The sequence below is a fragment of the Phocoena sinus genome, chromosome 19, assembly GCF_008692025.1.
Source record: "Phocoena sinus isolate mPhoSin1 chromosome 19, mPhoSin1.pri, whole genome shotgun sequence".
Lineage (NCBI taxonomy): Eukaryota > Metazoa > Chordata > Mammalia > Artiodactyla > Phocoenidae > Phocoena > Phocoena sinus.
Window position 1 is genome coordinate 40,751,638 of NC_045781.1, and position 12,237 is coordinate 40,763,874.

The 12,237-nt window shown below is 48.2% G+C and overlaps 2 protein-coding genes across 5 annotated transcripts in view; one reads left to right on the forward strand and one right to left on the reverse strand.

Moving 5' to 3' along the window:
* Window positions 1-2,328: 2,328 nt before the first annotated feature.
* Window positions 2,329-4,287, reverse strand: DDX28 (DEAD-box helicase 28). Its single transcript, XM_032613977.1, has one exon. The coding sequence runs from the start codon at window positions 4,177-4,179 to the stop codon at window positions 2,584-2,586; it is 1,596 nt and encodes a 531-aa protein (XP_032469868.1). The 5' UTR covers window positions 4,180-4,287; the 3' UTR covers window positions 2,329-2,583.
* Window positions 4,227-12,237, forward strand: part of DUS2 (dihydrouridine synthase 2) — a 41,573-nt gene continuing 33,562 nt past the window's right edge. Inside the window, exons 1-4 of one of the 4 annotated variants that reach the window (XM_032613978.1) lie at window positions 4,227-4,327; window positions 6,135-6,211; window positions 9,506-9,573; window positions 11,112-11,239. In XM_032613978.1, the coding sequence (XP_032469869.1) occupies window positions 11,114-11,239 (126 nt within the window). In that variant the 5' untranslated portion in view covers window positions 4,227-4,327; window positions 6,135-6,211; window positions 9,506-9,573; window positions 11,112-11,113. The remainder of the gene's footprint in view (window positions 4,328-6,134; window positions 6,212-9,505; window positions 9,574-11,111; window positions 11,240-12,237) is intronic. The other 3 variants (XM_032613981.1, XM_032613979.1, XM_032613980.1) reach the window with 3 other exon arrangements.

The following is a 12,237-nucleotide window of genomic DNA, read 5'->3' on the forward strand; positions in this document are numbered from 1 at the left end:
GTTGAGAGTCCGCCTGCCGATGCGGGGGTCACGGGTTTGTGGCCCGGTCCGGCAAGATCCCACATGCTGCAGAGCAGCTGGGCCCGTGAGCCATGGCTGCTGAGCCTGCGCGTCCAGAGCCTGTGCTCCGCAACGGGAGAGGCGACCACAGTGAGAGGCCCGCGTACCGCAAAAAAAAAAAAAAAGCAAAGACACACTCTTCTCGACCTTGTCCTGCCCCAAATATAAATTCATAGCACCCTCACATTTTTACAACTGAGGACTTAAAAAAACCAAGAGGTTAAGGGGCCTACCCAGTGTTACACAGGTAGTGGAGAGGTGTTCTGCTCAGTGGTTAGGTTCATGTCGGGGCTCCGGATTTATGGCTGATAGGAATGTGAGGACAAGCTCATGCCATTTCAAACATTTCCAAGTGATACTGAGAGAGATGTTAAAGGTGCAAAAGGAGGGTGCTGAATGACCTCACAAAGTGGGAATGATGGGCCCATTTTAACATGAAATTGAAAACAAATTCATGACAAAAGGACATAATACAAAATGACACCATAATCATTACACTCCCCTCTCCCCTAGAAGTAAAAATCATTAGAATCCTTTCTCTCTCCACCATGAAAGGATGAGATAAAAGCTCAGCAGCAGCCCCCGTGAAAAACATGGTCAACAGTGTGAAGAGGTGTGACTAAGACGATTTGGTCCGACTCAGAGAAGGAAAGAGACAACTCTGCCCTTAGCCTGATCAGGCCCACAGGAAGGAACCACATTTGGGGCAGCCTTTGATAGTGTGGCAATGAGAGAGAACCTTCTTTAGGAGGGGACTCTCTGTTGCCGACCTTGAAAAAGCAAAGATGGGACATTCGTTTAATGGGGCTGTTGCAGAGGTGATGTGCCCAGGAGGTAGAGACTGCTTGGACTACCATTTTAGAGGTCGGGCCACCCTGGTGGAGAACCACAGCACCTTCTATTCCTAAACTGCTTGAATCAGCGGGTGCACGTTAGGACAGACGAAGTCAGGCCTCATTGGAGCCGACTGCCTTTGGGAGTGGTAGAATGTAAAATGTGAAGGGGAATGCTCTGGAGGAGCTTTGTCATGGCAGGTGGGCCAGCATGAGACCATTCAGATTCTCCAAGGCTCCAGAGATTACTTGGCTGGGAGCATCCCTCTGATGTGGTGGGGGGACTCCTATCTTAACAGAACCTGGCTGGGCATCTGGGGGAGGCAGAATAAATGGTTTATTAACTTACGAGAGAGAGAGAGACTCACCTGGGGGGTTCCACAAAAGCACTTAAAAAGACTTGTACCTAGATTCTTGAGCCAACCCTCAGAAAACTTACCTAGATCTGGAGTAGGGCTCAGGAAGCTGCACTTTTAATAAGCTTCCTGGGCAGTCCCACCACAGTGGTCCATGAATAGAGTGACCAAATTATTGTGTATTCTCGGTTGCTCTTGGGAGTCAAAGTGGGCAATATTAAAAACTGCAGCAGGCATACATATAAACAGGGAATATTCAAGGCAAACAGAGGTGTATAGTTATTCTATGCATGAGTCAGATTTGATAAAAGCTAGCCTGGTGGTTAAAGAACACAACCCTTAGGACAGACAGACCAGATTCTGTCCTACTTACTTGTGTGATTTTGACCAAGTTCTTTTATCCTTCTGACTGTTTCTTCATATGGAAAATAGCTATGGCTGTACATTTAGCACAATATTCTCTTTTGGCAAAAGTTGCTCTGGGTCCATTTGTGTTCTCTGCAACTTAATCCTTTACAGTGCGCAAGCATTTTTAAGTTGTTTGGTGAAGTATTACATTTGATTTTTAACTGTTCATTACTTTGGGCAAAGCTTATGTAGTGCTGCAGAGACTAGAACCTATGCAGAGATAGTGAGAGGATGTTATAAGCTTATTCTGCCGGTTTGTAAAAATGTTTAACCTTTTCTCCTCTTCCTCCGCCTGCCACCAAGAGATGAGAAAGAAGGCAGAGCCTGGAAATGCACACCAAGCAATACTTCTGTGTCAGTTTGCCTTTTATTCCTCTGCCAGTACTTCCCAGAGAGATTTCACCAAAAGTGCCTAAGCTTGCCATGGCCATTGTTGTGAAGAAAGTTTCTCTATTGCTAGTCACATCTCCTTTTCCTTCTCCTGGGGGCTTAATGGATGTTTGGGGGCAGGAAATAAAATTTAAACTAAAACATCAATTGAAAGAGCCTTCATCCTAAGTGTGGTAGTTTGGAGTGTGAATCTTCTCAGAGTCTAGTGAATTGTGCTCCAGTGGAAACTGTTATTAAGGGACACCCATAGAAACACTGCTTACTGTAAGAAATCATGACACAATACAGAGCCAAGATCGACTTTATTCTTCATGTGAAAGACTACAGAGAGCCATGCTTAGTAGTTCACCCTCCAGTGTTGGCCAGCAGCTTACCTTTTGAAGGCAGACAGCAGCCCGGGCCTTCAGAAGGTGACTAGGCAGCCCAGAGCACCCTACTGACAAGTGTGCTCAGCCATCCAGCACAGAGGGAAAGGTCCCTGTTATGGCATCATATATAAGCCTGCTGCAATAAGGTTTGCTGGTGCAAAGGCTGTCTCACTGAGGACCTAGTCCTGGAAGGCTTCTCCTCCGGCGAGCTGCCAGCTCAATCTTCTGAACCAGGCTCACGTCCCAGGGATGGGTCACAAAGCTGACGACAGTGCCTGGCACTTCGCTCCCCACCCGGCCCACCCTCCCTGCTCTGTGGATGTAGTCTTGCAGGGTGAGAGGGAAATCATAATTGATGACTAGCTCCACCTGGGTGCTGTCCAGGCCCCGAGAGGCGATGTCTGTGCAGAGAAGTATGTCTCGGGAGCCCTTCCGGAAGGACTGGAAGATGCCTGCTCTCATTGAGGCTGGCATCTGTCCCTGCAGTCTTAAGTGTTGGATTTTGTGGTCATCCAGAATATACCCCAGCCAGTTCACAGTGCTGGAGCAATTACAGAACACCAGAACACTTCCTGCGGGGCCAGTCCTATATGCTCTGTCACGCTGCTTGAGGATCGGCACCAACCCAGTCACCTTCTCTGTTCCCTTCAGTCTCATGAATGTCTGTCTGACATGAGGCATGATGCAGTGGAGCTTGTCACTGGTAACAGTGGTTAGAGAGTCTAAGCTGGCAACTTTACTCAGCAGCTGGCCTACACCTTCGGGAAATGTGGCCCCCACCAGCACTAACTGAGCTTTGGGATTGAAGGGGTCTTTTAAGTCAGCTGGGCCTTCTGCTATATGGCTCCCCTCCAAGATGTAATCCACCAGTTCCAGGAAGCTTTCATCCAACAGCGTGTCTGCCTCATCCAACACCAAGAAGGAGAGCTGCTCCAGGCTGATCAGTTGAGTTTTCAGGGCCTTCCACAGAGCCCCCGGAGTGGCCACTAGTATATCTGCTGGAGGATGTTTGGACAGTTGCAGCCTGATCCTTCTCATGCCATGGCCTCCCCCTAACTCCCGCACCTGGAGGCCCAAGGAGCTGCCCAAAGGCTGGGCCACGGCCCGCACCTGTTCTGCTAATTCTCGAGAAGGCACAAGAACCAGGCCTCGAGGCGCAGGGATACGACAAGGGTCCAGGCTTGGCTGGCCCAAGAGCCGTTGAAGGAGAGGTAGTAAGTATCCGAGAGTTTTGCCACTGCCGGTTTCTGCGGCGCAGAGGATGTGGCGACCGCGGAGGAGTGGGGGAATGGTACTCGACTGCACGGTTGTGGGCCGAACAACTTCGGGAGCAGCCTCTTGTAGTGCGCTCAGAACGCGGCGCTCCAGACCCAGATCGGTGAAGCTGCCCTTGGGCGAGAGGTTCCGCAGCGCTGGAGCCTCATGTTGCGCGCGCTCGATGGAGAAATGGTCCCCGTGGGCGCGCCGATTTTTCCAGCCGCGCGAAGCGAGTGGCGCGAGCTCCCAAGGGCCCAGCGTGAGGCGAGCCGGCTGGTTCAACTCCGGTCGCCGCGCTGAGATCAGCAGCGACCCAGGTCGCACCAGCACCGGCCGCGGGGGGCTCCGCTGCCCGCTCTGCCGCTCTTCCTGCCGCCGCTGTAGAGCCCGCGGAATGCGCACCACGGGCAGGGGCTCGTTGGGACCGCGGACCGTCAGGGTCCGGCGAGGCGCCAGAAGCAACCGAGCCACGAGCGACAATAGACGCGTCCGCCGCGCTAGAGCCATATTCCCCTCCGTGCGGGAGAGGCGCACGACAGTGACGTCACGGGCGCCCCAAGGCCTCGCGGACGGTGGCTGGCGCGGCTCAGTAGGGCCCGCGGAATTGGCGAACTGTGTGGAAGGAGCGGGATCTGTAGAGCTCAGCAGCGGCGAGGTCTGTAGGTCCGAACAGGGGATGGTGACTCCAGGCCCCGGCCAACCTTGGGGAAGGGTGCGCGATGGAGGCAGGACCGGGGTCCGGCGATACGCGGCGATGGGGCCCTGGCATTACGAACCAGGAGGGCGGAGGGCTTGTGGCGATACGATGTCCGATCCCTGCTCATTTGTCGCCCTCACAGCCCCTGCCATGGCTTGGACAGTTCGGGTCTCCCCCTGTAACTTTACAAGTATTTATTGAGAGTCTGAGTGAATGGTCAGGCCTGGGGGCCGAGACCAGGAGTCCGGAGTCGTAGATCCAGGCTCACCCTTCCCTTAGAGCTCCCCAGAAAGCTGAGGGCCCCGAGGGCAAGCTGATGGCCTTCAGCGTATCTTCTCTTCAGTCCAGAGAACTCATCGCTTGGTACTTTTCCCCTCTCTTTTCAGCTGAGGGTCATTTTCCCCTCCCTTGTCACCCTTTCCAGCTTCTCATCCTGAACCCACTGCTTTCTTGGCTAGTTCACCTCCACCGGCTTTCCAGTCAGATACCTCAGTTCCGTAAATAGCAGCGAGGAGGGTCCTGCTACAGATTTGTGGCTTGTCTCACAAAACCACGGTCAGGCAGAATATTTTACTTGAATTCAGTTGTTCAGGTTGCCCAAAAGCCTTACACTACTGGTACTTCTTGAACGGATCCCGAAAATGGGTGTCAGATCATTTCTGTAATTTCCAGTGCCTGGGGTAGGAGATAAGGTAAATGTGGATTAACCACCTGGGAAGTTCTTAACATCTGGATAAAGAGTTTTACTTTCATTAGATACCGTTACAGAGATAAATACTATTAAATTTCAAATAGCATTTTAATACACGATAGACTTTCTGGAGAGTTACCTGTTAAGCCAGCCGAGGAGAGAGTTTTGAGTACTCATGGGTGAACGGAGTCATTGGATAGAGCAGTGGCTCTTGCGTGAGGGTGATTTTGCCCTCCCCCTCCCCCCAGGCCATTTGACAATGGCTGGAGACATTTTTCTTTGTCACATCCGGGGGGTGGGGTGGGGTGCTGCAGGCCTCTAGTGGGTAGAGGCCAGGATGCTACTACATATCGTACAAGGCATAGGACAGCCCTCCCCACCACCCCAAAGAATTATCTGGCCCCAAATGTCAATAGTGTGCTATGGAGAAACCTTGGATAGAGGCTGAAGACTGAAGAGAGGCTGAGGTTGTCACATGTACTCTCACTTCAGGTGGTCAGTCACATTTAGCAGACTCTTGTGTGGCCCTGCCCCTTTCCCAGAATCTGTAGCAGGCACACTGATGCCGTGGTTGTCATGTCCTTGGGATGAGAAAACCTTGGGGGCTCCTGAAAGTTATAAACACAGGAAGGAGTGATTTAGGAGGGTGACGTGGGAGAAGAGAACTTTAGGAAGAACAAAATTGTCCTCATGTGTTTGGGAAATGTGCCAGATGGAAAAGAGATGACGTGTGCCATGGGGTGTACCATTCCAGAAGGCAGACTGGGACTGATGCTTGACAGGGAGTCAGATTCTGAATTTGATATAGACTGCTGTAGCAACTAGAAATGCCTAGATCTGTCTAGAGAGTGCTGGGTTTTCTGTCACTGCAAAGTTCATGTATAGGCTGATGACCACTGATTGGTGATATGATAGAGGGGAGTTGATATAAAGGATGCTCTAAGATATTGTGATTCTACACTACTTTTATGATTCTTTCCCAGAACTCGGAGCTCCTCATTCATTAGCTGAAGAGCTCCTTGGATGTCTGCTCTGACATGTTTCATCTGTTTACATGTGCCACCCATTTTTCAGGTACAAAACAAAGAATCGCTTTGCACAAAGCCAGAAGGGATACACTGAAAGAATTATCAGAAAAGAATAATACATAGGTATGTATTTGCATTGACTTTCTCCAAATATTTGAGACAGGGTAGCTGGTTAGTGGCTGCTTTCTCATGCTCGAGCCCTTACAATGTGATCACCTCAGAATGTCATAGGGATTGGAGCCTGTCTGAGCCTGTCTCTGCCCATGGCCCCTAGTTTCTTCTTGTCATTGCTTTAGTTACTGTGTAAGGCCCTTCTCTTTTCCTCCTGCTCACAGCAGACATTGAGTAACCTCTAGTTGTTACTGAGATGCATATTTCACAGTATAGGACTTTAGAAATGAGAAAGGTTTACTTATTGTGGAAACAAATGTAGGCTCCTGGCAGTGTTAGTGTCACTCGGTAATGTTTTTCCCAGGGCTGCCATGGTAACTGACGTTGCCTGCTTACTCCCTAAGGTTTGAGAAGAATTCTTCCTTGGATCTCAGGTGATAGTGGTACATTCCTTCATTCATTTATTCATTTAGTAAATATTTTCTGAGCACCATATATGTGCCAGGTACTTTTCATATGGACAGTGAACAAAACAGACAAAATTCCTGCCCTAGTGAACTGTATATTCTGATTTAATTGGCTTGGGGTGAGGCCTGGCCATTGGTAGTTTTTAAAATCTCTCCAGATGATTCTAATGTACAGCTAGGTTTGAGAATCACAGTTATAAATGAAGCACTTTGGGAATTGCAAAGGCATTGCAGAAATAAAAAGTGGCTATTGGTATTCCTTCACTATTCCTGCATTTTCCTGCCTGCATCAGGACTGTTGTACAAGTGCTGATCATTTTCTTTTCAGCCCTTTTCGCTGTTTGCCTGGACCCTTTATCCCTCTTTCTAACCTAACACCCTACCTCCTTCTTGTCTTTCAACCTCCAGTCCATCATCTGTTTGGGATTTATCCTAAACTTGGTGGGAAGGCATTGCAGGGTATAAACAGAGAAGTGGTGTTAGCAGAGATGCCTTTTTCAGACACCATACTGACTATTGTAAGAGAATGGATAGGAGGGGGCAGGAGTAGATTTGGGGAGACTCATTAGGAGACTGGCTTTGTGCACAGTGGTGGCCTTGCAGATGGAGTAAAGCAGGCAGGTTAGAGTCATATTTGGAAGGTTAGTGGTGGCTTGGAGGTGAATAGGAGATAGTGATGAATTGGATGTGGGGAATGTGGGTTAAGGATGTGTAATTGGGTAAATGGAGGTGCTACTTACTGAAATGGGAAAAATTTTCTCCCCACATATTGACCTGATAAACACCTTCTTACCCTTTAGACCTTGAATCAGAGATTCTTTCTTGTTTTCTTTTATTATATTTTATTTTATTTCATTTTTATTTGGGCTGTGACGCCAGCTTGCAGGATCTTAGTTCCCCAACCAGGGATTGAACCCAGGCCCCCTGAACTGGAGGCACAGGGTCCTAACCACTGGACCACCGGGGAATTCCCAGCAGAGATTTTTTCTTTCTTTTCTTTCTTTTTTTAATATAAGTTTTAATTAATTGATTAATTAATTAATTTTTGGTTGCGTTGGGTCTTCGTTGCCGCGTGTGGGCTTTCTGTAGTTGCGGCAAGCAGGGGCTACTCTTCGTTGCGGTGCACGGGCTTCTCACTGCAGTGGCTTCTCTTGTTGCGGAGCACGGGCTCTCTGCGTGCAGGCTTCAGTAGTTGTGGCGCGTGGGCTCAGTAGTGGTGGCTCGCGGGCTTAGTTGCTCTGCGGCATGTGGGATCTTCCCGGACCAGGGAGCAAACCCGTTTCTCCTGCATTGGCAGGCGGATTGTTTGTTTTTTTAAAACATCTTTATTGGAGTATAATTGCTTTACAATGGTGTGTTAGTTTCTGCTGTATAACAAAGTGAATCAGCTATATGCGTGCGTATATCCCCATATCCCCTCCCTCTTGCGTCTCCCTCCCACCCTCCTGATCCTACCCCTCTAGGTGGTCACAAGGCACTGAGCTGATCTCCCTGTGCTATGCAGCTGCTTCCCACTTGCTAGCTATTTTACATTTGGTAGTATATATATGTCAATGCTACTCTCTTACTTCGTCCCAGCTTACCCTTCCCCCTTCCCGTGTCCTCAAGTCCATTCTCTGTGTCTGCGTCTTTATTCCTGTCCTGCCCCTAGGTTCATTAGAACCTTTTTTTTTTTTTAGATTCCATATATATGTGTTAGCATATGGTATTTGTTTTTCTCTTTCTGACTTACTTCCCTCTGTATGACAGGCTCTAGGTCTATCCACCTCGCTACAAATAACTCAGTTTCGTTTCTTTTTATGGCTGAGTAATATTCCATTGTATATATGTACCACATCTTCTTTATCCATTCGTCTGTCGATAGACACTTAGGTCGATTCCATGTCCTGGCTATTGTAAATAGTGCTGGCAGGCAGGTTCTGAACCACTGTGCCACCAGGGAAGTCCCCAGAGATTATTTCTTAAGGGCGGCCCTCCTCAACCCCCATGAGTCTCTTTCCTGCTGACATAGACTCCCACAGCCTTGTGTAACTGCTCCTTCATAGCACCATACACAGTTTTAATTTCACACATATTTGTAAGTTCCCTTTCTATAACATATTTGTAAGTATCCCTTTCATCATTTTATCTCTAGTGCCTACCAGTGCTTGACATATCTTAGGGGCTCAGTAAGTGTCTGTTGAATAAATAATTGGAGACAGAGGACAAGGCTTAGGAGGGAAGATCAAGGCTTTGTTTTCTACATGTTGAGTAGAAGATGCCCTTAAGACATCCCAGTGGGGATGTGTTTTGAGCAGTTGGTGTGAGGTTGGGATGCCTTTGGAGATGATCATGGCCACTATTTTAAACCATGGGAGTGAATAAATTTGTGAGGGAGGATGTGTGAAATTAGAAGGGAAGAGGGCCCACGACTAAGGAGCAACCTCAACCTGTGAGGGGAGGAGGTGAAACCAGCAAAAGAGACTGAAAAGCGGGGGTAGAGAGAAAAACTGGGAGAGTGTGTGGTCGACGAACCCAGGGAGGAGAGCGATCAAGGAAGAGGGGAGGCTCAACCATGCCATGTGCTGCTAGCAAAACAAGATTGAGGACAGGTCAGTGTCTCGTAGATTGAGCAACTTCGAGGTAATTGGTGACTTTAATCAGAGCAGTTTTGGGAGAGTGGCAGAGGGGGAGGCCAGGCCGGAGTAGGCTGAGGAGTAAAAAGTTAGTTAGCAAGCTTTGTGGTTTTTAGAGGGGACCATGTTTGCTTAGAATAAATAAATTAACAGTTATCTCTGGGACATGGGATTTTGATTTTCTTCGATTTACTCCTGTTGCTCTACCTTTAAAATATTTTTAGAATGTGACCACTTCGCACCACCTCCCCTGCTATCTCTCTGTCCTGAGCCACCATCATCTCTGACATCGGTGAGTGAAGAGCCTTCTAACTGATCTGCCTGTGTCTACCGTGGCCCCCACAGTCTGTTTTTCACACAGCAGTCACCGTGACAATGGGGAATGTGATCAGTCATGCCACTCCTCTCCTTAAAACCCTTCACTGGCTCCTATCGTGAAGAGCTAACAAAGCCCGCAGAGCGTCCTACAAGGCCATTTGGGGTCTGACCACTGTGTCCTATCTGCTTACTGCTCTCCATCCATTGTGTATCTGACTTCCATTACTCTCTTCTCCTTTCTTTGCTGCAACCACAGTGGCCTCCTTCCTGTTCTTCTAACACACCAGACAAGCTCCTGCCCCAGGGTCTTTGCACTGGCCCTTTCTTCTCCTGTGCACTCTTCCACTAGATACCAACTTGGCTAACTCAAATCTCTGCTCAGATGTCATCTTCTCATTGAAGCTTATCTGGGCTTCTCTATTTAAAATTTTAACCTTTGGGGATGAGGTGGGGGGGAAATGGGTGAAGGTGGTCAGAGGATACAAACTTCCAGTTACAAGACAAATACATTCTGGGATGTAATGTACAGCATGGCAACTATGGTTAACAATACTGTATTGTTTCTTTTTAAATTTTATTTATTTATTTATTTGTTTATTTTTGGCTGTGTTGGGTCTTCGTTGCTGCACGTGGGCTTTCTCTAGTTGCGGTGAGCGGGGGCTCCTCTTCGTTGCGGTGCACAGGCTTCTCATTGTGGTGGCTTCTCTTGTTGCAGAGCACCAGCTCTAGGTGCGCAGGTTTCAGTAGTTGCGGCACGTATGCTCAGTAGTTGTGGCTCGCGGGCTCTAGAGCGCAGGCTCAGTAGTTGTGGCGCACGGGCTTAGTTGCTCCGCGGCATGTGGGATCTTCCCAGACTAGGGATCGAACCCGTGTTCCCTGCACTGGCAGGCAGATTCTTAACCACTGTGCCACCGCGGAAGTCCCAGTAATACTGTATTGTATCCTGAAAGTTGCAAAGAGAGTAGATCTTAAAGGTTCTCATGATGAGAAAAAAATTATGTGAGGTGATAGATATTGTCTAAACTTATTGTGGTAATCATTTGGTGATATATACATATGTGAAATCTTTATGTTTTACAGCTTAAACTAATACAATATCATATGTTAATTTTATCTCAATGAAACTGGAAAAAAATTTTAACCCATCTGCAATTTTCAATCTCCTTTCTCCCTGCTTTTTTTTACTCTATAGCACTATCAATTTTCCATCATACTATGTAATTTATTTATTATGCTTATTGTTTTTGCCTTTTTCCCCACTGGAATGAAAGCTCTAGCAGAGTAGGAATCTTTGTCTGTTTTCTTCTCTAATGTATCCCCAAAGACTAGGACAGTGACTGGTACAGAGTAGACACTTAATAAATATTTGTTGGATGCATAAATGAGCATGCATTATTTTTATGATACAAGAAAAGGAAAACCAAATATTATGTGTTGGAAAGAAGAAGGAAAGCCTTCTCTGGATAACAGAAGAGATTTTCTCCATTTGAATTTCTGACTCTCTTTCTTCAGGAATGATTGTGAACAGCCTCTCTCTGTGCTACCACAACAAACTCATCTTAGCCCCTATGGTTCGGGTAGGGACTCTCCCAATGCGGCTGCTGGCCCTGGACTATGGAGCGGACATTGTGTACTGTGAGGTAAGGGGCTCCTGATCTTCCCGGAGAGCTCTTCCACAGGTGCAGCCTCCCCATCTGTGGGTGGGAGCGGTCAGGAGTCAGAGGAGGCAGAATGGGCTCCCCCTTCACAGGTGCTCACTGAAGGCAGCAGAACACAAACACGCAGGAGTCCTGTGAGCCCTGCTGAGGACCAGGAGCCTGGGCAGCACGGAGGCATTGTGGGACACCTGGCCCAGGTGGCTAGTTGAGCATCGTGTCAGGTCACTGCTGTGGCCCCCATAGGAGTTAATACACATTCAGTACATGAATGAGTGCTCAAGATCAGGAAGAGGAGGAAAAGGACCAGATTCAGGCCAGGGAAGCTGGATGGGGTTGCTTTTGGGAACCATAGGATTTTCTGGTGGCAGTAGGTAGTGGACCAGCTACTGGCCGGCTGCTGTGGAGAATATTAAGACTTGAGACCCAGGTTTAGAAAGCATCTTCTAGGAAAACTAGAGTGACAGGAGTAGCTGATATTGGGTAGGGACTGGGAGCAGTGGTTCTCAGTTGGGCATGCATCAGAATTATCTGGGCAACTTCGCCCGCAATCCCCAATCCTGATATGTCCCTCTAGTTGGTGTGAGAGGTTAGAGAAACTACCCCAGTGCTTCTGATATTTCCATCTTTAAGAGCCACCGGTGGTGGGGTGAGGACTGTGGCTATAAAAGGGAAACACAGGGAATCCTTGTGGTGGTAGAACTATTCTGTGTCAACATCCTGGTTGCGATATTGTACTACGTTTTTGCAAGATGTTACCATGAGGAGAAATTGGGCAATGGGTACATAGAATCTCACATTCTTACAATTGCATGTGAACCTCCAATTATCTCAAAATAAAAAGTTTAATTGGAAAGAAAGCCACTGGCGTAGGGTCTTCCCTGGTAGTCCAGTGGTTAAGACTGCGCTCCCAATGCAGGGGGCCTGGGTTCGATCCCTGGTCGGTGAACTAGATCCCACATGCATGCCGCAACTAAGAGTTC